The sequence below is a fragment of the Oncorhynchus mykiss genome, chromosome 10 (assembly GCF_013265735.2).
Source record: "Oncorhynchus mykiss isolate Arlee chromosome 10, USDA_OmykA_1.1, whole genome shotgun sequence".
NCBI classification, from domain to species: Eukaryota; Metazoa; Chordata; class Actinopteri; order Salmoniformes; family Salmonidae; genus Oncorhynchus; species Oncorhynchus mykiss.
In genome coordinates, this window is record NC_048574.1 from 67,015,287 (window position 1) to 67,041,321 (window position 26,035).

At 44.6% G+C, this 26,035-nt stretch overlaps 1 protein-coding gene across 5 annotated transcripts in view; it reads left to right on the forward strand.

Annotated features, from left to right (window-relative positions):
- Positions 1-26,035, forward strand: part of LOC110533189 (lipopolysaccharide-responsive and beige-like anchor protein) — a 388,104-nt gene that overhangs the window by 156,830 nt on the left and 205,239 nt on the right. For all 5 annotated transcript variants that reach the window (XM_036933632.1, XM_036933634.1, XM_036933635.1 and 2 more), the window contains exon 37: positions 9,104-9,270. In XM_036933632.1, coding sequence (XP_036789527.1) covers positions 9,104-9,270 — 167 coding nt within the window. The remainder of the gene's footprint in view (positions 1-9,103; positions 9,271-26,035) is intronic.

Consider the following 26,035-nt stretch of genomic DNA (forward strand, 5'->3'; position numbering starts at 1 on the left):
ATTCTATATCTGTCTTTATCTACCCTCAGAGAGAGAGTACTTACCCAACAGTATTCTATATCTCTGTCTACCTCTACCCTCAGAGAGAGAGTACTTACCCAACTGTATTCTATATCTCTCTACCTCTACCCTCAGAGAGAGAGTACTTACCCAACAGTATTCTATATCTGTCTTTATCTACCCTCAGAGAGAGAGTACTTACCCAACAGTATTCTATATCTCTGTCTACCTCTACCCTCAGAGAGAGAGTACTTACCCAACTGTATTCTATATCTGTCTTTATCTACCCTCAGAGAGAGAGTACTTACCCAACAGTATTCTATATCTCTGTCTACCACTACCCTCAGAGAGAGAGAGAGTACTTACCCAGCAGTATTCTATATCTCTGTCTACCTCTACCCTCAGAGAGAGAGTACTTACCCAGCAGTATTCTATATCTGTCTTTATCTACCCTCAGAGAGAGAGAGTACTTACCCAACAGTATTCTATATCTCTGTCTACCACTACTACCCTCAGAGAGAGAGAGAGTACTTACCCAGCAGTATTCTATATCTGTCTTTATCTACCCTCAGAGAGGGAGTACTTACCCAGCAGTATTCTATATCTCTGTCTACCTCTACCCTGAGAGAGAGAGTACTTACCCAACAGTATTCTATATCTCTGTCTACCACTACCTTCAGAGAGAGAGTACTTACCCAGCAGTATTCTATATCTCTCTACCTCTACCCTCAGAGAGAGAGTACTTACCCAGCAGTATTCTATATCTCTCTACCTCTACCCTCAGAGAGAGAGTACTTACCCAACAGTATTCTATATCTCTGTCGACCACTACCCTCAGAGAGAGAGAATACTTACCCAGCAGTATTCTATATCTCTGTCTACCTCTACCCTCAGAGAGAGAGTACTTACCCAGCAGTATTCTATCTCTGTCTACCTCTACCCTGAGAGAGAGAGTACTTACCCAGCAGTATTCTATATCTCTCTACCTCTACCCTCAGAGAGAGAGTACTTACCCAACTGTATTCTATATCTGTCTTTATCTACCCTCAGAGAGAGAGTACTTACCCAACAGTATTCTATATCTCTGTCTACCTCTACCCTCAGAGAGAGAGTACTTACCCAACTGTATTCTATATCTCTCTACCTCTACCCTCAGAGAGAGAGTACTTACCCAACAGTATTCTATATCTGTCTTTATCTACCCTCAGAGAGAGAGTACTTACCCAACAGTATTCTATATCTCTGTCTACCTCTACCCTCAGAGAGAGAGTACTTACCCAACTGTATTCTATATCTGTCTTTATCTACCCTCAGAGAGAGAGTACTTACCCAACAGTATTCTATATCTCTGTCTACCACTACCCTCAGAGAGAGAGAGAGTACTTACCCAGCAGTATTCTATATCTCTGTCTACCTCTACCCTCAGAGAGAGAGTACTTACCCAGCAGTATTCTATATCTGTCTTTATCTACCCTCAGAGAGAGAGAGTACTTACCCAACAGTATTCTATATCTCTGTCTACCACTACTACCCTCAGAGAGAGAGAGAGTACTTACCCAGCAGTATTCTATATCTGTCTTTATCTACCCTCAGAGAGGGAGTACTTACCCAGCAGTATTCTATATCTCTGTCTACCTCTACCCTGAGAGAGAGAGTACTTACCCAACAGTATTCTATATCTCTGTCTACCACTACCTTCAGAGAGAGAGTACTTACCCAGCAGTATTCTATATCTCTCTACCTCTACCCTCAGAGAGAGAGTACTTACCCAGCAGTATTCTATATCTCTCTACCTCTACCCTCAGAGAGAGAGTACTTACCCAACAGTATTCTATATCTCTGTCGACCACTACCCTCAGAGAGAGAGAATACTTACCCAGCAGTATTCTATATCTCTGTCTACCTCTACCCTCAGAGAGAGAGTACTTACCCAGCAGTATTCTATCTCTGTCTACCTCTACCCTGAGAGAGAGAGTACTTACCCAGCAGTATTCTATATCTCTCTACCTCTACCCTCAGAGAGAGAGTACTTACCCAACAGTATTCTATATCTCAGTCTACCTCTACCCTCAGAGAGAGAGTACTTACCCAACAGTATTCTATATCTCTGTCTACCTCTACCCTCAGGGAGGGAGTACTTACCCAGCAGTATTCTATATCTCTGTCTACCTCTACCCTGAGAGAGAGCGTACTTACCCAACAGTATTCTATATCTCTGTCTACCTCTACCCTCAGAGAGAGAGTACTTACCCAGCAGTATTCTATATCTGTCTTCATCTACCCTCAGAGAGTACTTACCCAGCAGTATTCTATATCTCTGTCTACCTCTACCCTGAGAGAGAGCGTACTTACCCAACAGTATTCTATATCTCTTTCTACCTCTACCCTCAGAGAGAGTACTTACCCAGCAGTATTCTATATCTGTCTTCATCTACCCTCAGAGAGAGAGTACTTACCCAGCAGTATTCTATATCTCTGTCTACCTCTACCCTCAGAGAGAGAGTACTTACCCGGGAGAGAGGGAGAGAGGGAGAGAAGGAGGGGAGAGGGAGAGGGGGAGAGAGACTAGTATCCCAGTGTTTGGCTCTTCTCTTTGTGTAATTAAGTCCCTAGGTGATGCCTCTTGCACCGCTCCTCACATCATTATCTTTGCCCAGCTGACCCAGAGCTGTGAATAGCACATATACGAGCACCTCCTCCCGACTCCCTAGTCCCCTTTACTACATACTAACTGACACTTTAGTCTCTGGAGTAGGGCTCTTGCCTTGCCTACTATCTTTGTTATCCCATAGAGGGACATCATTTTATTGATTTCATTTTACTGAGGAGTTGGAGAGGAATTCTTGGAAAGGATAATTATGTGGTATAGTATTGAATAAGGCTGTGTATTCATCAAAATAAATATGTGGAATAAGCAGATTCTCAAGTGCAATTGAATGTATTTTTAAGGCAGACACAATCCTGATGTGGAGTTAAATGTGTTAAATGTACAGCACTAAAAGAAGAAAGGGCATGTCCTTGGTGCGTTCCTATTGTTATCTCTTCTGTTTGGAATCATTACTCTGCATCCAGACAACTAGCCGAGCGCTAGCCAGCGTTCCAGAAGAAGTGGATTATTTTTCATCTGCAGCGCCTCTGCCTTCATTTGACTATTTTTCACCCCGGAGAGGACCGTTAACAGGTGTGATTCGTCACGTGCTGGCGCGACCTTGGAGTGCTTCTGGAGTCAGAGTGGATGGAACCTTCAGCCCAGCTTAGACTAATGGTAGCTACTGATTGGAGTGGGGCTTGACACAGCTGCTGGTTTGAGCAGGGAGGAATGGGGGGGGGGGGAGAGAATGGGAGAGGGAACGAGGAAAGCGAGAGAGCGAAAGAGAGGAGAGGATGCCGCTGGGAGGAGAGATGAAGAGTCCTGCCAACTAGGCATTGTGACCAGTCCATTAAAAACCCACAGTAGCCACAGGCGAGGGACAGGAGAGAGGGATGAGAGAGATACTTTGATAAGTGTTGCGCCTGCGTTAACCTTGATGGCCACTATCGGGACGATGCATGCCTCTGGGATCTGTTTGGCTGGATGAGATAATTTTTTTCCTCAGCAGGAAAAATCAATACTCTGCGAGCGCGGTGTTGACAGGGCATCATTTCAGAATTGAAGTGGCTGTCAGACGTCGACATTCGATGACTTTTGTTCGCCGTTGTGCTTTTAGGCCTTCATTTTTCTCCTTGGTCTTTCTACACCCCCCTCCCCCCCAAACTCTTTGTCTGAGTTCACCTGATGGTGTTTTATTTGGCCGTTTTAAACTTGAGGGCAAGAGATCAAGTGCGAGGGGGAATCTTCTTCAGAAACCAATTGTTTCAGCATCTCTCTTTTGTCTAGTAACCCCTCCTCCCGTCGTTCTGTAAGGAATTCCTTATTCCTAGGAATATTTGCATTCCCTCTCAGAACACGACAAGGACACGCACCCCGGGCGGACAGGTTCCCCACTTAAAATGAAACCCTCCGGGGACGGCTTGTCGGAGGACGTGAGAGATTGGAAGAGGAGCGCGAGACAACGAGGCGATAGCCGACCCCTCTGTGTGTCTCTAGCTGGCTTCTCTACTGCACCACACAATGTCAAGGCAGAGAGTACACATCAAGCATTGCTTTAATAAGATCCCACTGTCGTGTGTGTGTGTCGTCGCCCGTTTCTCCAGCAGAACCTTGAGCGCTTTGTGATGTCATGAAACAAGCGCCTTGAAGGCTGAGACAGTGTGGCACAGAAACATTTCAAGGTCCTTGGCTCTGTCACTCACTGTAAGTGATAAACACAGGCTTTATATCTGGTAATGAGGCCTGTATCCCCACTCACACCCTCATTATACTGGTGAACCCCTCAGGCCCTGATGGGAGACCGTGACAACAACTACAGCATTTAGAGGGGGGTTGACAGCGTATTATTCTACACGCAGAAACCTATGCCATATGTTCTGGCCTTTTGAATTGCACTTATGCAGTTGAGTCGGTGGATTTGTATCTGTGAGATGTGCTGGAATTCCTGACCCGTGTGTGTGTGTGTGTGTGAGACTATTCATGTTGTCTTCTCATATCATAATCCTAGTGTAATTTAGCCAGTGGTTAGGCCTGTTTCCTTTCTAAATCACACAGACGTTTCTCTGGTTATTGACTTGAGCTTTGCGTGAATTGTCCGAGACACATCTCCATGTAATTTACTCGATTAATGCCAACCCATTATCAGTCTGTCTTCTCCGGGCACCTTTTTCCACCAGAGTAGGCGCCAGCGCCCGTCACCCTCCGACCCTGTCAGCCAGCTCATGTAATGGAAGGTGCTGCCCATGATTACACTGTCTCAAGTCATAAGGTCTCAAGTCATGCCGTCCACACACACACACACACACACACACACACACACACACACACACACAGTTTCCTCACCTGCTCGCTCGCTCTCCAAAAGCCTGTCTTGTGCCTTTTACCTCTGACTTCACCATCATCTGACTTCCTCTTTTGAATCTGGCTACCAGGTAGACTAGACATAGATCCCGATGTTTAAATCTGGCTCCCAGGTAGACTAAACATTGATCCTGATGTTTAAATCTGGCTACCAGGTAGACTAGACATTGATCCTGATGTTTAAATCTGGCTACCAGGTAGACTAGACATTGATCCTGATGTCTGAATCTGGCTACCAGGTAGACTAGACATTGATCCTGATGTTTAAATCTGGCTACCAGGTAGACTAGACATTGATCCTGATGTCTGAATCTGGCTACCAGGTAGACTAGACATTGATCCTGATGTCTGAATCTGGCTACCAGGTAGACTAGACATTGATCCTGATGTCTGAATCTGGCTACCAGGTAGACTAGACATTGATCCTGATGTTTAAATCTGGCTACCAGGTAGATTAGACATTGTTCCTGATGTTTAAATCTGGCTACCAGGTAGACTAGACATTGTTCCTGATGTTTAAATCTGGCTACCAGGTAGACTAGACATTGTTCCTGATGTTTAAATCTGGCTACCAGGTAGACTAAACATTGATCCTGATGTTTAAATCTGGCAACCAGGTAGACTAGACATTAATCATGATGTTTAAATCTGGCTACCAGGTAGACTAGACATTGATCCTGATGTCTGAATCTGGCTACCAGGTAGACTAAACATTTATCCTGATGTTTAAATCGGGCTACCAGGTAGACTAGACATTGATCCTGATGTCTGAATCTGGCTACCAGTTAGACTAGACATTGATCCTGATGTTTAAATCTGGCTACCAGGTAGACTAGACATTGATCCTGATGTCTGAATCTGGCTACCAGGTAGACTAGACATTGATCCTGATGTCTGAATCTGGCTACCAGGTAGACTAGACATTGATCCTGATGTTTAAATCTGGCTACCAGGTAGATTAGACATTGTTCCTGATGTTTAAATCTGGCTACCAGGTAGACTAGACATTGATCCTGATGTTTAAATCTGGCTACCAGGTAGATTAGACATTGTTCCTGATGTTTAAATCTGGCTACCAGGTAGACTAGACATTGTTCCTGATGTTTAAATCTGGCTACCAGGTAGAGTAGACATTGATCCTGATGTCTGAATCTGGCTACCAGGTAGACTAGACATTGATCCTGATGTCTGAATCTGGCTACCAGGTAGACTAGACATTGATCCTGATGTCTGAATCTGGCTACCAGGTAGACTAGACATTGATCCTGATGTTTAAATCTGGCTACCAGGTAGATTAGACATTGTTCCTGATGTTTAAATCTGGCTACCAGGTAGACTAGACATTGATCATGATGTTTAAATCTGGCTACCAGGTAGACTAGACATTGATCCTGATGTCTGAATCTGGCTACCAGGTAGACTAAACATTGATCCTGATGTTTAAATCTGGCTACCAGGTAGACTAGACATTGATCCTGATGTCTGAATCTGGCTACCAGGTAGACTAAACATTGATCCTGATGTTTAAATCTGGCTACCAGGTAGACTAGACATTGATCCTGATGTCTGAATCTGGCTACCAGGTAGACTAAACATTGATCCTGATGTTTAAATCTGGCTACCAGGTAGACTAGACATTGATCATGATGTTTAAATCTGGCTACCAGGTAGACTAAACATTGATCCTGATGTCTGAATCTGGCTACCAGGTAGACTAAACATTGATCCTGATGTTTAAATCTGGCTACCAGGTAGACTAGACATTGATCCTGATGTCTGAATCTGGCTACCAGGTAGACTAAACATTGATCCTGATGTTTAAATCTGGCTACCAGGTAGACTAGACATTGATCATGATGTTTAAATCTGGCTACCAGGTAGACTAAACATTGATCCTGATGTTTAAATCTGGCTACCAGGTAGACTAGACATTGATCCTGATGTTTAAATCTGGCTACCAGGTAGACTAGACATTGATCCTGATGTTTAAATCTGGTTACCAGGTAGACTAGACATTGATCCTGATGTCTGAATCTGGCTACCAGGTAGACTAAACATTGATCCTGATGTTTAAATCTGGCTACCAGGTAGACTAAACATTGATCCTGATGTCTGAATCTGGCTACCAGGTAGACTAAACATTGATCCTGATGTTTAAATCTGGCTACCAGGTAGTCTAGACATTGTTCCTGATGATCTGTTTCTCTCCCCCCCTCCCCGCTCCCTTTGAAATTAGCGAAGGGGTGATGTGTTGAAAAGTGTTCCCTGACTCACTCAGTGCTCTTTGTTCTGTCAGCCTATTGGAAGAGTAGAGGATGGAGGTAGGTTAGTATGTAGTCATCTAGAGCTAGCAGGCTGAGTATGTAAGAACCAACCAGACCCTAGTAGTCTAATATCCTCTGTATGACGATTTCAGAGCAGTGGAACGACCCCCAGACTCTACACTCTGACATGTCTTTTCCACATCGTTTTACCCCGAAATGGAGGCCTAGTATTAATGGGCCTGTTATGTGTTCAGCTGTTTGCTTGTTATTTCAGAGGGGAGTCGCTCAGTGAAACTACTTCCCCTCGCCGCCGGGCCCGTTAGAAAAGCACACGTCACTATGGGGGACTAGGTGTTTGGGTCCGCGGTGAATGACCAGCGTGTTTACGATGATGTGTTTGAGCTGCAGCACTGCTGATTAGTAACGCAGAAGTCACACGTGAAGACCGGCTGGAAAGAACGTTTCTAGTTCTGTCCCGTAGTAAAGTACAGACACGCAGTCGTCTGTTCCAGGGGGATAACATACGTTTCAAACATTCAGCATCGTTCTCATAACTCTGTGTTGTCTGTGTCACACTGCTTTGCTTTATCTTGGCCAGGTCGCAGTTGCAAATGAGAACTTGTTCTCAACTGGCCTACCTGGTTAAATAAAGGTGGAATAATACAAATATAAAATAAAAAATTCCCTCACCCTATCCTCCCTTTACTGCTCTTCTTCCTTTCAACACACGCACGCGCACACACACACACACACGCACACACGCACGCACATGTTGGGCCATCATGCTTTAAGGTCAAGGACCACTCTAATGCCCCACAAAGACACGTAGATTGATAATTAGGGCCCAATAGCCCCTCCAGAATAGCCTTCCAGAATGTGATCCAGACCTATAGATTTCCTGTCAGGTATGAAAAGTCACCGTTCCAATTGGAGAGGAGGACCAATCATTATCGAGCACTTTCCTGTGTTTACTTGGTTGCTAACGTTCCTGGTGAGGCAGGTTGTATTTGTAGAGCTGGGGATGTATGTGTGTGTTCTCCACCAATGGGCTGCCTTTTAGGTTCATTTCATTTGAGCATTGGGAATTGCATTAAGAGTTGCTGGTATTGATGCTGTAACCTTTCAGTATCCAATGGATGCACTGAAATCACAGTAATATGGCCGGGACTTTTGCCTGAGGTACTGTACATGATAGTAGCGTGTATTCCTCATTTCTTTGTTGCTTGTATTTTTACACTACGTGGCTAACGGCTGTTAGTGTATTCAAATGTTTCCAGTCAGTTATATATATTACTTTATTTTACAGTTTAACTCGGCTTTATATTTTGCTCATTTTATCTTAGCACTGAAGCTGAACATTTCAAGTCTGGCTGTTTTTTCCCCTCAGTATAGGTGTTATTGTATATACCATCTACTCTGAGTTCAAAGGCCATTTCTGATAACACATTCAGACAGAGAAAAATGAACCTCTGTTTTGTGATTCGGAGCCCTGGAGGCATTAGTAACTATAATGTCCGCTGTTATTAATCAACGTGACATAAGGGCCAGAAAATGACCCCAGATTTTCATTTGGTTTTACTCAAGGTAGCATTTCTACACACACACACAGCTGCTAGAGCCTTACATTATGTTGTTTTACATGGTGTGTAGTAGCCTATACCATTTTCCCCAGAATACATGCTAGTTCCATACATACAATATGAAGTCGCATACTATGTGTACGCCAGTTTTCTGTTCAGAATACATACCTCCTGGATTTCTCTTTAAATGTACTATAAATTAGGTTGTATTGAGCACTGCGCATACAATTCATTTGTAATGATGCTTACGTCATTGTGTTTTTGACAGAGAAGTTGACCTGTTGTCACGTTTGTTCTTTGACTCCCAGTCCCACTGTGCCCAGTACTCGGCTGAGAAGCGTGATGAGGAGAAGATGTGCGACCACCTGATCCGAGCGGCCAAGTACCGCGACCACGTGACAGCCACCCAGCTCATCCAGAAGATCGTCAACATCCTGACGGACAAACACGGTGCCTGGGGAAGCTCTGCCTTCAGGTAAAAGTCTACGTAGTTCTACAGTCTAGAGCAGGGCTTCTCCAACTGTTCCTGGAGCTCTATTGGGGGTGCGGGCTTTCGTTCCCGCCCAGCACTAACACACCTCATTCAACTAATCAAATGATTCGCTTTTGGTCTTCAGTCTAGTTACACCTTCATCAGGTTCCACTCAGCACCATCACATGTTCAGTCTAAAGTACTGCGACTCTGTTCCAATCTCCATACAAACATACCAATTCAAATGAAGCAATGTATTGGGGAAATGGTCCGATTTTGCTGTTTTTTTTCCCTAGTGTCCTAACTTCCTGCCAAAACTTCACATAATAAGAACATTGAGCATTGGCAATGGTAATGGTAAAAAAAGAGGATACACCTGACTTTTAAATGAGCCGTAGCTTTCCTTAGAGTACAACACATCCATTAAGACCACTGTAATGACTGTGTTCTCATCATCTCCCAGCCTCCCTCCTGGGAGTCGAGGTATGGGATGCATGATACATTGACTTTGGACAGAGATGAAAGAGATTTAAACAAACCCTCCAGCCATTAAAACTATAGAAAAGCTTAGAAAGCTCAATGTTGGTTTCAACAAAACAGGCCAGTTAGAAGTCAATGGGGGTATTCCCTAATGATGGCCTGTGCTGTTTGTGTGCTGGCAGGTTGGGTACAGTATATAATGGTTGGAGAGTCAGCCTGCTGTTGGTCGGTTGGTTCCCTCTTGTTAGTCTGAGTTGACTCTCCTGAGACTCGTCTGTGTGAGCTCAGTTTGTGGTTGCTCTGGGGGGCTCAGGGGGTCTCTCTCTCTCTCTTTCCTTTCCCCACATTAAAAAAATAAATAAAATGATTCTCTGGTCTCTTAGATTGCCTCCCATGAGTATCTTTCTTTCTCTCCCTATCTTTCTCTCTCCTCTTCTTTCTCTCCCTATCTTTCTCTCTCCTCTTCTTTCTCTCCCTATCTGTCTCTCTCCTCTTCTTTCTCTCCCTATCTGTCTCTCTCCTCTTCTTTCTCTCCCTATCTGTCTCTCTCCTCTTCTTTCTCTCCCTATCTGTCTCTCTCCTCTTCTTTCTCTCCCTATCTGTCTCTCTCCTCTTCTTTCTCTCCCTATCTGTCTCTCTCCTCTTCTTTCTCTCCCTATCTGTCTCTCTCCTCTTCTTTCTCTCCCTATCTGTCTCTCTCCTCTTCTTTCTCTCCCTATCTGTCTCTCTCCTCTTCTTTCTCTCCCTATCTGTCTCTCTCCTCTTCTTTCTCTCCCTATCTTTCTCTCTCCTCTTCTTTCTCTCCCTATCTTTCTCTCTCCTCTTCTTTCTCTCTCCTCTTCTTTCTCTCCCTATCTTTCTCTCTCCTCTTCTTTCTCTCTCCTCTTCTCTCTCCCTATCTTTCTCTCTCCCTATCTTTCTCTCTCCCTATCTTTCTCTCTCCTCTTCTTTCTCTCCCTATCTTTCTCTCTCCTCTTCTTTCTCTCCCTATCTTTCTCTCTCCTCTTCTTTCTCTCTCCTTCTTTCTCTCTCCTCTTCTTTCTCTCTCCTCTTCTTTCTCTCTCCTCTTCTCTCTCCCTATCTTTCTCTCTCCCTATCTTTCTCTCTCCCTATCTTTCTCTCTCCCTATCTTTCTCTCTCCCTATCTTTCTCTCTCCCTATCTTTCTCTCTCCCTATCTTTCTCTCTCCCTATCTTTCTCTCTCCCTATCTTTCTCTCTCCCTATCTTTCTCTCTCCTCTTCTTTCTCTCTCCTCTTTCTCCCCTTTCTCAACTTCTCTATCCTCTCCTCTATGTTTTGATCTTAGCGAGCCCAGTGATGTTATGGAGAGGCAATATTGTATTGCACACTTCTCTCTCTCTTTCTCTCTCCCCTTCTCACTCCTTCTCTCTCTCTCAAATTAAATTAAAAGGGCTTTATTGGCATGGGAAACATATGTTTACATTGCCAATGCGAGTGAAATAAATAATAAACAAAAGTGAAATAAACCATTTTTTTTTACAGTAAACATTATCCTCGCATAAGTTCCAAAAGAGTAATCTCTCTTCTCTCTCTCTCTCTCTCTCTCTCTCTCTTCCTCTCTCTGTATATTTACACAACAAGGCCAAGCTATTTGCTATGCACCTCCGCAGCCCAGAGAGACTCTCCCTTCCCCATTACCGTGCCTTTCTTTCATTGTGTTATTGTGCTGCTACAGTATTGATGGTTTTCCTAATGGCTGCCGATGGGCCAGGCTGGGAGCAGGGAGCCGCTGGCATCGGGCCTGGGAGCCGGGCCCAAGCTTTTAATAAATCACAATCAGACCTGTGCCATTGCATCAATATTTTTGGTCAATTACCGAGAAGGTCAGGTGGCGCAGCTCTGCGATGGGGACCCCATGCAGGCAGCAGTGTGTGTGTGTGTGTGGGGGGGGGATACGATATAGGCTGTTCACACACAGTCACACGCACAAGGACAAAACACAGAGAGACGGACACGCACGCACGCAGGCTAAAACATGTGGGTGCTGCAACGTTACAGAAAACAAGTGAGGGAGGGAGAGAAGACCCACACACTCCTTTTCTATCAGCGGGGGTGAAAATGAAATCTGGGAGCAACAAAGGGTTCACGCAGCCATGATTACGACCTTTGTCGAGAGATGGAAAATTCACGAGCTCCTATGAAGACGTATTCCCTGAAGTTTCTATTCAATAAAGGGGCCGAAAATGAAAATATTATTTTTCTCACAGAACAGGCTGATGGGAATTGTTGTTTTCCTCACGGCAGGCATCTAATATCATCTGACACGCCGTGACCCGCCTGAATGCAATTTGTGTCTTAATATCCAGCTTACACCAGCCCTGGCCCCTGGAGACGTGAGGTGTTAGGTGGTTTTCTCTCTTCTCATTTTCTCTCCTCTCGCTCTCTCTTTTCTTTTCTCTCTCTCTCTCTTCTATTTCCTTCTCTCTTTCTCTCTCTCACTCCTTTATTCTTCCACCTCTCTCTCCATTGTACTGGAACGTCTAGGAAGGTCTCCCTCTCACAAAGGGAAGTAACTCTATTTTCTGATCTGAGATCTACCCTTGGCCGTCATTGGTGTACACACACACACACACGTCATTACGTGCACTGAGGGACAGGACAGACAGACAGAGAATACTACCTGTTCATCCTTACATTACAGTCACATCCTCTGGAGACTCTGGTGTACAACACGCCAGCAGTCTGATCCAAGACCACAGACACAACGTGAATAACCAGCTCTGAGGTGGCCACAGATGAAGCGACTGGCAGCACTCTTTTTTTTTTCTCACTTTTTTTTATGGAGCGAGTGAGTGGCCCGACAGAGCATCTAGGCAGCGTTGGTGTTTATTTGGGTCAGGAGACAAGTCATCTTTCATGTATATGACACCCGGCAAAGTGGCCGGACAGACAGACAGAGAGAGAGATGAGGACGGAGAGAGAGAGAGATGAGGGGTAGATGATGGAGAACGGTAGAGCGATGTCTCGGAGGACACACTCCCTTTTCCTCAACGCCCTCCTTCATTACATCCTAATAAGCTGACTAATGTACCATGGAAATTCATTCTGGATGCTGGGGAGGAGGGAGAAGGAAGAGAAGTTACAGGAGGAGGGAGAAGGAAGAGAAGCTACAGGAGGAGGGAGAAGGAAGAGAAGCTACAGGAGGAGGGAGAAGGAAGAGAAGCTACAGGAGGAGGGAGAAGGAAGAGAAGCTACAGGAGGAGGGAGAAGGAAGAGAAGCTACAGGAGGAGGGAGAAGGAAGAGAAGCTACAGGAGGAGGGAGAAGGAAGAGAAGCTACAGGAGGAGGGAGAAGGAGGAGAAGTTACAGGAGGAGGGAGAAGTTACAGGAGGAGGGAGAAGTTACAGGAGGAGGGAGAGGTTACAGGAGGAGGGAGAAGTTACAGGAGAAGGGAGAAGGAAGAAAAGTTACAGGAGGAGGGAGAAGGAGTAGAAGTTACAGGAGGAGGGAGAAGGAGTAGAAGTTACAGGAAGAGGGAGAAGTTACAGGAGGAGGGAGAAGGAGGAGAAGTTACAGGAGGAGGGACAAGGAAGAGAAGTTACAGGAGGAGGGAGAAGGAAGAAAAGTTACAGGAGGACGGAGAAGGAAGAGAAGTTACAGGAGGAGGGAGAAGGAAGAGAAGTTACAGGAGGAGGGAGAAGGAAGAGAAGTTACAGGAGGAGGGAGAAGGAGGAAAAGTTACAGGAGGAGGGAGAAGGAGGAAAAGTTACAGGAGGAGGGAGAAGGAGGAGAAGTTACAGGAGGAGGGAGAAGGAGGAGAAGTTACATGAGGGAGGAGGGAGAAGGAGGAGAAGTTACATGAGGGAGAAGGAGAAGTTACAGGAGGAGGGAGAAGGAAGAGAAGTTACAGGAGGAGTGAGAAGGAAGAGAAGTTACAGGAGGAGAAGTTACAGGAGGAGGGAGAAGGAAGTGAAGTTACAGGAGGAGAAGTTACAGGAGGAGGGAGAAGGAAGAGAAGTTACAGGAGGAGGGAGAAGGAAGAAAAGTTACAGGAGGAGGGAGAAGGAAGAAAAGTTACAGGAGGAGGGAGAAGGAAGAGAAGTTACAGGAGGAGCGAGAAGTTACAGGAGAAGGAAGAAAAGTTACAGGAGGAGGGAGAAGGAAGAGAAGTTACAGGAGGAGAAGTTACAGGAGGAGGGAGAAGGAAGTGAAGTTACAGGAGGAGAAGTTACAGGAGGAGGGAGAAGGAAGAGAAGTTACAGGAGGAGGGAGAAGGAAGAAAAGTTACAGGAGGAGGGAGAAGGAAGAAAAGTTACAGGAGGAGGGAGAAGGAAGAGAAGTTACAGGAGGAGGGAGAAGTTACAGGAGAAGGAAGAAAAGTTACAGGAGGAGGGAGAAGGAGTAGAAGTTACAGGAGGAGGGAGAAGGAGTAGAAGTTACAGGAGAAGGGAGAAGGAAGATAAGTTACATGAGGAGGGAGAAGGAGTAGAAGTTACATGAGGAGGGAGAAGGAAGAGATGTTACAGGAGGGAGAAGAAAGAGAAGTTACAGGAGGAGGGAGAAGGAAGAGAAGTTACAGGAGGAGAAGTTACAGGAGGAGGGAGAAGGAAGCGAAGTTACAGGAGGAGAAGTTACAGGAGGAGGGAGAAGGAAGAGAAGTTACAGGAGGAGGGAGAAGGAAGAGAAGTTACAGGAGGAGGGAGAAGGAAGAGAAGTTACAGGAGGAGGGAGAAGGAAGAGAAGTTACAGGAGGAGGGAGAAGGAAGAGAAGTTACAGGAGGAGGGAGAAGGAAGAGACGTTACAGGAGGAGGGAGAAGGAAGAGAAGTTACAGGAGGAGGGAGAAGGAAGAGAAGTTACTGGAGGAGGGAGAAGGAAGAGAAGTTACAGGAGGAGGGAGAAGGAGAAGTTACAGGAGAAGGAGAAGTTACAGGAGGAGGGAGAAGGAGGAGGAGGAGAGAGAAGCGAGAGGAGAAATGAGGAGAGAAGGTACTGTAGCTGCACTGAGGGAAAGTACAGTGTGGGACAGAGTGTGGGAGGGTAAGCACAGTGTTTGAGGGGAGGGAGAGTACAAGTTCAGATTATGAGTCGTAGTTAGTGTTGTGTTTTCTGCCAAATGTGTAACATGGAGATGATTATTGGACGTCAGGTCATGTATTTGGGGATGTTTGAAGGTGCACCACCTCTGTTTCTCCTCCACTTAATCGCTCTCCTCCTCCTCGCCTTTTCCCCTCTATCTCCCTCTATCTCTCCAACCCTCTCTTCCTTTCTCTCTCTCCCCCTTTCTCTTTTAATTTGTTCTACCTCCCTCCCTTTAAGCAGCTCATCCTTCTCCTCTGCCACTCCACCGTGTTGTAATGGAACAGCCGAGGGCTAGAGCCTTCCCAGCCGTAGGGACATTCATCTTTGTTGTGTGTCACGCTCTCTCGCCGCCCGGCAAAAAAAAAAGATCTTTGTGATGCGCACTCCAATTTTTCTTCAGTAAATCAAATCTTCCCTTCCTTCAGAAAGATGAATGCTCCGGGGTTGGGGTGTTACAGAAAAAATCAATTCTGGCAGAATTGAAACAGTATGCCTCTGCATCGATCCGGCCGTGTGAGATGGAAACTAACAGCTTTGTAACTGTTCCCAGGACAGTTAGCTGACCTGTAATGGACAAACTATCAATATTAGCATTACTGTTTTATCTTGTAGTATGTCATTGCTCCACCAGAACCATCAGGGTGAAATAGAAGAATTCTGGGCTTTACACTGACAGGGAGATGGGGTTGATGCTGTTCTCTCATCTACTAATTCTATATGGGGACAATCGACCAGTTTCCTTTGTGTACAACACACCATAGCCATTGTGCTATTGTTGAACCTGAGAAGAGAATTTGTTACCCATCTAAGGAAGATTGATCCGGTTTTATTATTTTGTGTAATTTTGAAAATTGTGTTTTTACAATTTATTTTATCTTATTTTATTATAGAGCTCTGGCCAATAGTGTATTATTAGGGAAAATAGTGCAATTTGGAATGCACCCTGAGTCTCACTGTTCGTAGAATACAACATAACACACACACGCACGCATCCTGTAGAAACAAAGGACCTGTATACACTCCACTAACCCCTGCTCTTATCCAGCCCAGTGCGCGCGCGCGCGCGCACACACACACACACACACACATTCTTACCTCTGTCTTGCATTGTCTACCAGTCATAAAATGAATAAATAATAACCTTCGCATTTGCCACAGACTAATTTCAGCCAATCATCAGTCCTTGATTACACACACACACAAAGAGAGAGACACTCAAACACAACACACAAACACTCCTTCATTGACAGGAAAAATAGGTCACAATTCCCATGGAAACGTATACAGCCTATAGCTGATTGACATTGCTCGACATACACTATGATACATTTACCAGGTCCGTCCAGCTGCATCGTTGCTTCATATTGAATGTTAATGGGTCGTACAGTGCAGCTGGGCTGAGATCGTTTAAGGGAGAAACTGAATGAGGAAGTTGGGTTACAATCAGGACCTAAAGCATCAATGTTTATCCCAGGATGTCTGGGAAGAGAGACACATACACACACACGATGAGTCATCTGTAATGTTTGCCTGGAGAAGGTTCAGAGCATGTTCTCAAGTACTTGTTTGTGTTCTGTAAAACTCCGAGGCCCTCGGTCCTATCTGCTGATCAGTTTCCCATAGCAGAGTTCAGGGACTAGAATAAACACCAGACCAGGATTTGAAATCTACCCTAATCCTGATACCTATCTGTTGTATATGTCTCATAATCCATAGCAGTACATCATTGTTGTCAAGGCTGGCAAAAAGCTGGACGTTCTATTGAATTAGTTTGAATAAAATGTCACGGTAGGATTATAATCTGTGTGGAAATGTTATGGTGATTGTATCAGGGCGGTAGGCCAATAAGACAATGACCTTTTTAGCACTTAAGTGCTTTTGTAATGGCTTACAATTTAGTTACACGGTCACAATGTAACATCATGCTCTGAGACCTACCACTGCATTTCCAGCGTTTGTTAGCATCTTTAGCTGCGGTGACTTCAATGGTGTTAATGTTTTTTGCTTTGCTTATAAACACTGGAGGGCCCGTGATACAAACATGCGTGCTGACCCAGACCCAGCATGCCGTGCAGAGCTAGCACAGCTGTCGGACAACGGCGCTACTCTACAACATCCGCCTTCCGTTCTCTCTCCTAGCTGAATTGATCGTTGTTTTCTTTAGGCTTAGCTCTGTCCGAGGCCTACTCCAAAATCAATTAGCCCCAGGAGAAAGTTAGAGTTGAGCGAAGGTTCTGCCCCGGACATCCATCTGCAGTCGGTTTTAAGCCGTAAACAGTTTTTACTGTAAACAACGAGGGTTTAGAAGAAAGCCGAGACGTCAATGATGCTCATCTTTAGTAAATGAGACGGTCGCTATCGGGAGGGGAAATCTGGAGCGGCGAGCCTTAAACGGATTTAAAGAGAAACCCTCGACCTCGTTCATCACGCCACGCGTGTCTGGGATGTAGGAGGAGGGATGTTCTCCTGTTCTCCAAATCTCCAGAGAGGAGCATGTTAAAGTTTGACAGGCCAACATTCCATACATTATATAAAATGATGCGTATCTGTTCTGCACGGCCCTACCGTGCAGGCGTGATGTCAAGGGTTATGGATAGGAATTAGAATATGCCCTAATGATAACATTTGCTTCTAACTGTGTTTACAGTACAGTGGCTGGGCTTGTAAGAAATAGTAACAACATGTCATGATGGAACGTATTAACGGTTGATGCTGTCCATATGTTACTTACCATGGACGGCTAACGGTTAAACAAGCCTCATCGCAGGATCGAGGAATGAAACTGATGCTCTCACTCTTTAGGGATCCAAGGTTTAAGGGATTTAGTCCATGATCATGGAGCTATTAGTTTTCTTCTGAGACTGGTAGTTAGGAGTGATTTGGGTGAATTCAATCTTCAGTGTTTAGTGTAGAAAAGTTTATTTTGCAGGTGTGTCTCCTCCTCTCCCGCTCATCCTCCTCTCCCGCTCATCCTCCTCACCCTCTCATCCCCCTCTCCCTCTCTTCCTCCTCTCCCTCTCATCCCTCTCTCCCTCTCATCCCCCTCTCCCTCTCATCCTCCTCTCCCTCTCATCCTCCTCTCCCTCTCCTCCTCCTCTCCCTCTCATCCTCCTCTCCCTGTTCATCCTCCTCTCCCTGCTCCTCCTTCTCTCCCACCTCCTCTCACTCCCCTTCCTTATTATTCTACCTCCTCTTACTCTTCCTCCTCTCCCTCCTCTTACTCCTCCTCCTCTCCCTCCTCTTATTCCTCCTCCTCTCCCTCCTCCTCTCCCTGCTCCTCATCTCCCTTGTATTCCTCTTCCTCTTACTCCTCCTTTCCCTCCTCTTATTCCTCCTCTCCCTGCTCCTCATCTCCCTCTTATTCCGCTTCCTCTCCCTCTTCTTATTCCTCTTCCTCTCCCTGCTCCTCATCTCCCTCTTATTCCTCTTCCTTTCCCTCCTCTTATTCCTCTTCCTCTCCCTGCTCCTCATCTCCCTCTTATTCCTCTTCCTCTCTCACCTCTTATTCCTCATTTTCTTACTCCTCCTCTCCCTCCTCTTACTCATCCTCCTCTACCTCCTCTTATTCCTCCTCCTCTACCTCCTCTTATTCCTCCTCCTCTCCCTCCTCTTATTCCTCCTCTTCTCCCTGCTCCTCATCTCCCTCTTATTCCTCTTCCTCTCCCACCTCTTATTCCTCATCCTCCTCATCTCCCTCCTCTCCCTCCTCTTACTCATCCTCCTCTACCTCTTACTCATCCTCATCTCCCTCTTATTCCTCCTCCTCTCCCTCATCTTCTCCCTGCTCCTCATCGCCCTCTTATTCCTCTTCCTCTCCCACCTTCTATTCCTCACCCTCTTACTCCTCGTCTCCCTCCTCTTACTCATCCTCCTCTACCTCCTCTTACTCATCCTCATCTCCCTCCTCTTATTCCTCCTCATCTCCCTCTTACTCCTCCTCCTCTCCCTGCTCCTCATCTCCCTCCCCTTATTCCTCCTCCTCTCCCTGCTCCTCATCTCCCTCCTCTTTCTCTTCCTCCTCAGCTCTGTAATGAATCCCTGTTATACAGTGTGAACCCCCTCCCCTCTCTTCCTTCCTCTCCAGAAAGACCTATTACATCCCACCGTCTAGAGCCTCAGAGCTCAGCCTCCTCTATGTAGTGTGGCAACTCTCCAGATTTATCCGTTCCATATACCCTTAAGAAAGTATATGGCCTTGGCCCAGTAAGGTCCTGATTAGAGGGCCCTGATCAATATCTCAATAAAAAGCCATTGGGGAAGTTTTTACGTTCTTTTTCCTCTCTCCCTTCTCCTAGGATGCAATATCTGGGGAGTATCGATTGTTCAGGGTCCAGTAGTTAGTTAGTTATCTCCTTTGACTAACCCCATGGCGCTGTGTGTGTCACCTGCTCTCCTGGGTCTCGTGATAGATCGCTGCTCTCCCAGCCACTGTAATTACACTCAGGCCACAGCTGGTCATTTATTTCCACACTTTCGCCATTTACCAAAAAATCCGCTTTTTATCTCTGGCATCCAGCGGCTTTGTTCTGCAGCGAAAGCAGAAAAGGGCACATGAAATACTGGCGTGATGTTGCAGAGAATGGAGGGAGATGGAGGGGATCCATCTACTCAGGGACCTTCAGCTTTTATTATTTCTCTGGATTTACTTGGTCTCTCTCTCCTTCTCTCGCTCCAGACCAGAGCCACCTATAGGAGAGGGAGTCTAAAATGTTTGAAATAATGTAACTATTACATAATTTTTCTCCTACTTTCATCATTTTTATTTGTTTAACCTTTATTTTTGATCGGGGAGTCATTAAGGCCAGCAGTGGCACTCTTTAAAAATGTGTGAGTAGCGGCAGTATTCATGTAGTTGTTTTCCACCATATCAACCCAGTCCACTGACAAGGTATCCATCCACTACCTTGGCAACCACAGGGTGATCAGCCAGCACCATCAAGCCTCAACCCCCCACCCCCCCACCCCCATTCTCTCTCTCACTCGCTCTCTCTTGCTCTCTCCTCACATGCTCGCCTCTCTCTCTCACTCTCTCCTCCAAGCCCATGAAGTGCAGCACTTGACATGATTAGGTGGCATGCTTGCTGCCATTGTACCATAAGTGCTGTATAATGGGCATTGCTGTGTGATGGAGAGAGAGGAGGGCCTCATGAATACACCAGACAGCCATGCTAGATGAGCCTGTCACAGCCCAGCATCACACTAACACATTGAGAGGAGGGCACGATGCACAGCCCAGCATCACACTAACGCATTGAGAGGAGGGCACGATGCACAGCCCAGCATCACACTAACACATTGATAGGAGGGCACGATGCACAGCCCAGCATCACACTAACGCATTGAGAGGAGGGCACGATGCACAGCCCAGCGTCACACTAACACATTGAGATGAGGGCACGATGCACAGCCCAGCATCACACTAACACATTGATAGGAGGGCACGATGCACAGCCCAGCATCACACTAACGCATTGATAGGAGGGCACGATGCACAGCCCAGCATCACACTAACACATTTAGAGGAGGGGACAACGCTAGATTAGAATACAGAGAGGGTACGGGACATCACTGTGTCTTGTGTCTGTCACCCAGCCATGTCCGCCTCAAAATCCTGGGAAATGAATTAACTGGGAAATTATAATAATCAGTGGCGACCCCTGTTTTGAGCCCCACATTTTTTGCAAAATAAAAGTCTAAATCTTAGGGTAGAGCTCGGAAATTCAAGCCTATTGGGTGCTGCCATAATTACTTTGAAGGGCCCATCCAAGAAGGCTCAAGGTCATTGGCCACAGATAAAATGACATCAATTCACCTATCTACAGTAGCTTTTTTTGGACTGATCATGTCAACATTATACTTTCAAAATCTTAGCTAGCCGTGATCATCATGAATCAAATTGACAATCTACTGGCAAATCCTTTTTAATCCTTGTCATATGAAGAGAAATTATAGATTAAACGTATCGGTGCTCATCGGCCATTGGGCATTAACATTACACAACAAGTTGGAAATCGCAAATTCAACAATGAGTGGTTTGGAAGGAATCAGTAGCTATCTGCAAGCATTGCAAAGCAAACATTAGCCTGCTATTCAGTGGAGTGGCTGTGTGGTCCCAAGTCTAAGATTAAGGGTCTCTTTTCCTAGTTTAAAATTATAAACATTCATCATTGGCCATGCTGTCAATGAAGCTTGATTTGTGCCGGAATCAAAACTGCTGTTAACTCTGAATATTTTCAAGACAACTGGGAACTCTGGATAAACTCTGAATTGTAAATTGGGAACTCGGGCCTCTTTCTCGAGCTACGACCTGAAGATCACTGACGTCATCCTGATTCAACATTTTTTTTCTTCTTCTCCGAGTTCCCAGTTGTCTTGAAAGCACCATAAATCCAGAGACTTTGACAAAGTTTGATGACAAAATTTTCCCATGAAGGACCGCCACCTTCCTGTTCAAGTGAGCACAGCACAACAAGACGAGTCCAAAAATGTCTTGTATGCTGCTGCATAAATGATGTAATATGCCGGGGAGATATGTATACTGTAGCTAAGAAAGTAATACTAAGTGTATGTTGTGTAGTAAGCTGTTAGTAGCCCATGTGCCTCACCCTAATTATTTGGTCTATTTTCACCTCTTAATTTTACTTACTGTTCTAACTTGGTGGAGCACATGTAGCTTATAGTCTGTTTTAGAGAAATGTAATCATTGAATATTGTAAGAGCTTTCATTGTCTGTTTATATGCCCCCTTTATTTATCCTACGGTTCTGACTTGGTGTACAGGGAGAACACTGTAAGAATGGCCCATGTTCTGAATTCTGTCGCTGTACATTTCAAAAGTGCTGAACAAACAGTTATATTGACTATGTCCGTCCTAGCTTGCTCATTAATGTGCATTTAATGTATTGTTTAGTATTGTGTAGTGGCTTTGCTGTCATGCATCCCACCTTTTGTTTGTTGCCTCACCAAGATTTACATGCTAAAATCGCCACTGATAAGAAGAATAATAATCATTTAATGAAATGTTCATTTTTTTTTGTTAGGACTGCTGGAGTGAAAGCACATTTTCTTTCTGATAAATGTATGTCCAGCTATAAATGATCCTGTCTTCACTTGATGTTGTAAATGGGAACTTTAAGATTGACAGACCCCGAGGAAAATTATGTTCAGCCCTGAAGGGTAGAGGTCATCTGATTATGAGGATACCTCCGGTAATGGCTGAATTATGTTCAGCCCTGAAGGGTAGAGGTCATCTGATTATGAGGATACCTCCGGTAATGGCTGAATTATGTTCAGCCCTGAAGGGTAGAGGTCATCTGATTATGAGGATACCTCCGGTAATGGCTGAATTATGTTCAGCCCTGAAGGGTAGAGGTCATCTGATTATGAGGATACCTCCGGTAATGGCTGAATTATGTTCAGCCCTGAAGGGTAGAGGTCATCTGATTATGAGGATACCTCCGGTAATGGCTGAATTATGTTCAGCCCTGAAGGGTAGAGGTCATCTGATTATGAGGATACCTCCGGTAATGGCTGAATTATGCAATTCTGCTGCAGTGGATATGGATGTCTTCATTACCTACCAGCAGTGACAGATGTGTGCATGTTGTCAAAACTAAGAAAATATGATGCTTTATCCAAAAGCACAGACTTGGTGACCGCATATATCATTTTTGTTGTGTTTTTGAAGGTGACATTGGTGTTTTAATATGGTTTGTTTGACTTTGGACATGGTGTTGTGGGTACTGAAGATGTATTGTGAATTGTAGATAGATTTGTACATATTCTAGTCGGTGGCATAAGAATATGTTCTCTCTGTAAAATAGCACAATACACTTCTTTTGAAACGTATTTCAACAGATAAAAACACAGGGTGGTTTCCTAACAAACAAACCAACATTTTGGTTCATATTCCCCTCCTCTCTTTACACCCAGGCCTCTCCTCTAAATCTCCGCACCTCCCCTGGAGGAAGAATATAATTAGGGTGTAATTTCCAGACCCTTTGTCGCAGAATTTACACTGAGCTTAATTGCTGCTAATTGGGGAGCGCGTGATACTTCGCCCATCGGTAATTAGGACCGTATTTCCATTTTTCATTTTGAGTATTTGTGTGTGTGTGTTGTTGCGCTATGTCTGCAGCCTCATGCATGGCCACCCCATGGGAGTGCTTTGATCTTAGCGAGCCCAGTGATGTTATGGAGAGGCAATATTATATTTCTCTCTCTTTCGCTCTCTCTCTCTCTTTCTCTCTCTATTTCTCTCTCTCTCTTCTCTTGTTTAGTTTTTGTTCTGTGCTCATAAGGAATTAGAGTAGTAATTACATGGAGGAGTGGTAGATGTGTGAAGGATATCAACGTGCTTATTGTAGTCAGGTGCCGTGAACTTAGTCATGTGATCTGAAAGACCTGCAGCTTGAAGTTCCTCTCTGTTAATTCCTCAGGTGTGTTAATGTGGTCAAATGGCATAGTACTTATATGTAGCATCTGTAAAAACACTTATCTCTGTTATGGTTTGGCGTAACCTTTTTGTTTTGATATGGATTCCAGGTTTTGATCTAAACTGTTTGGCGTAACCTTTTTGTTTTGATATGGATTCCAGGTTTTGATCTAAACTGTTTGGCGTATTCATCACTGTTTTATTTCTGATACCTTTCCATTCCCGTATCCAATCAGGGATTGGTCAACTGTAGCAGGGAATTCAAAATCATATTCAAAATGAGCAAATGAAATGGTCTGATCCTGTCATAAACAAAAAAGAAGGAGTGAAATCCCATCACGATGAACGTCGTTTAGGAGTATAGATGGAGACGATAGCCTCCTCTGTGACCCTGAAGCTACCTTTGTCAAACACATAAACAACATTACAGCGACATTAGGGAGGCTGAATTAACATACACTGCTATTGAAATGGTGTGTGTAGTACACCTCATTTGACTAGGAAGGACATGCATTAATGCACGGGTACTGTAGAACCTCACTTACGGCTTAAGGCGAGCTTTAATCATGGCCATTTCCATAGCAAGGCGTTTGACCCCTCGTTTTAATTTGGAGCTGGCGCTGTGACTAGCTCCCACCGCTGACACCATTTGACAAAGAGGAAGGGGTTCTCTGGCGCCACAGTCATATGTATGACAAATCCTCAACCTATCCCCTCTCAGATTCTTATCAACTCATGGTTTATGCAAATCAAAAGAAATGATCTCGGCGATAGAGGCAACGTTTGAGCGATTTGAGGGGCTGCCAATGGGGCCCCTTTGCATTAATGAGAAAAAAAAGCAAAGTGAGAAATCCCACCTCCTCTGCGTATATGCAATCTCACTGACTGTACCCGAATGAGTCCCGTCTGAAGTTATAAATGACTGTTTGTCCTCAGCAAAGTGCTCTGTGTGTGATGTATGAAATACATGTTGCTGCTCTACGTACGGCTTCTAATGATAAAGGTCATAGAGGATCATTTGCATAATCTCTAGCCAAAGTGATCCCCCTTCCCACACAGTAATATTAATACTCACTCACTCACTCACTCACTCACTCACTCACTCACTCACTCACTCACTCACTCGTTTACTCACTCACTCACTCACATTATTCACCAAAGTTCATTTCAGTATGTGCAAATTATCTAGCCTGGAAATCCTTGATGTTTCACTGTTTTGAATATCGCCCCCCCCCCCCCCCCCCCCCACCCCCCCCCCTTTAACAAAAAAAAATTGCAAAGGCAACGCAAATAGTATTTAAGAGCTTGGGAAGTGCTTGGGCGACGCATCCTGCTCCTGTTTGGCGGGGTCTGATTGGATCTTGATGGATGACTATCGTTTGTCCTTGTCAGAAAAAGAACAATTTGGGCATTGAAATAAGAGTGCTATCAAAGTTTCAGTGGCTTCCAGAGAGAATCTATTACCATGTTTTAACTGCCTGTGTTTGAGGTTTGAGAGGGGGAGATAAGCGATATTGGCTCTCATACACAACGCCTTAAATTCCCATTTTATTTATTTGTCATAAATTAATTAATTGAGGTTAATGTCTTTGTCCTCTGTACTCCCATAGATAGCGTTTCAAAGTCGATGTATTTTCTCTGTTTTTGAGTGTACATTATTTGATCAAATAAGAATAAATCAACTAATCACGAACTGTTAGTGCACATGAATGTCAAACTTAAATCAATGTAATTGCATGCCATGGTATATTGATTGATTTAAGTGCTTAAATAGTATTCATTATATGTGAGTAGTGGCATTTTAGTCATTAACTGTCATTTCTTTGTCTCATTTATAAACATAAGTCAATAACTGCATGCTTATTCAGTATAATACAAGTTCATGAATGTATCATTTATTAAAGGCCCATTGTAGCCAAGAACGTGATTTTCCTGTGCCAATAACAGCTGGTTTTCAGTTTCCCACTCAGACCACTCCTAGAGAGTCCTAGCAAACTTCTTGATAAATGACTCTTTGCTAAGAAGCTATTTCTGTTTATTTTTGACCATTTTAATTTAAAACAATCACAGGAAGGTACTTCATTGTTACCCAGAAATGATTTGGTATTGAGATAAAAAAAAAAAAAAATGGCTGCATTGAACCTTGGGTTTCTATGGTAACAAACATTTAAAACCATAAGTGGATATTATAAACAATGTTTTTTCTTCTATGGTGGGCCTCCATAAAATACCTATTTGAAGGACTAATGCTATTTGATGTTTTTTAAATAAGACACAGGCCTACAGCAAATGCATGTAGAAACAGTCCAAGGGTAGTGCATACTGAATAAGAAATTGGACAGCAGGAACAGCATATTTCCCATGGTTCCAGGCCTCTTTTCTTCGACCTACCCGGCGGACATATCAATGCACTTGTGTTCAGTACTAGGCCATACTTAGATACCCAGTCTCTTAGCTAGATGTCTCTGTGTGTAGTTTCCTCCCTGTTTACCCTGTGTTGTCCTCTGTGGCGATACACAGGAAGTCCCGGCTAGTGGACAGGCTACTGTTAGAGAACGTAGTCGTCTGTCCGTCTTCCACTCCTTCCAAAGCTCCAGCCAGTCTGTCTGTCTGTCCAACTAAGCGATTCATTAATCCTGGACTTCAAGCCAGCCGTCACAGAGCTGCCGATCACTGAACACTTGGCTACAATTAAACTCTTTGTTTATTATGTCACTCTCCCCATGCCAAGTCCAATTGGACCGTGTTCTGTTTTGATGCAAACAGACAATTTAGTTGGCTTTATAGTTCTAAAGGTTGTGTAAAACCTCTTT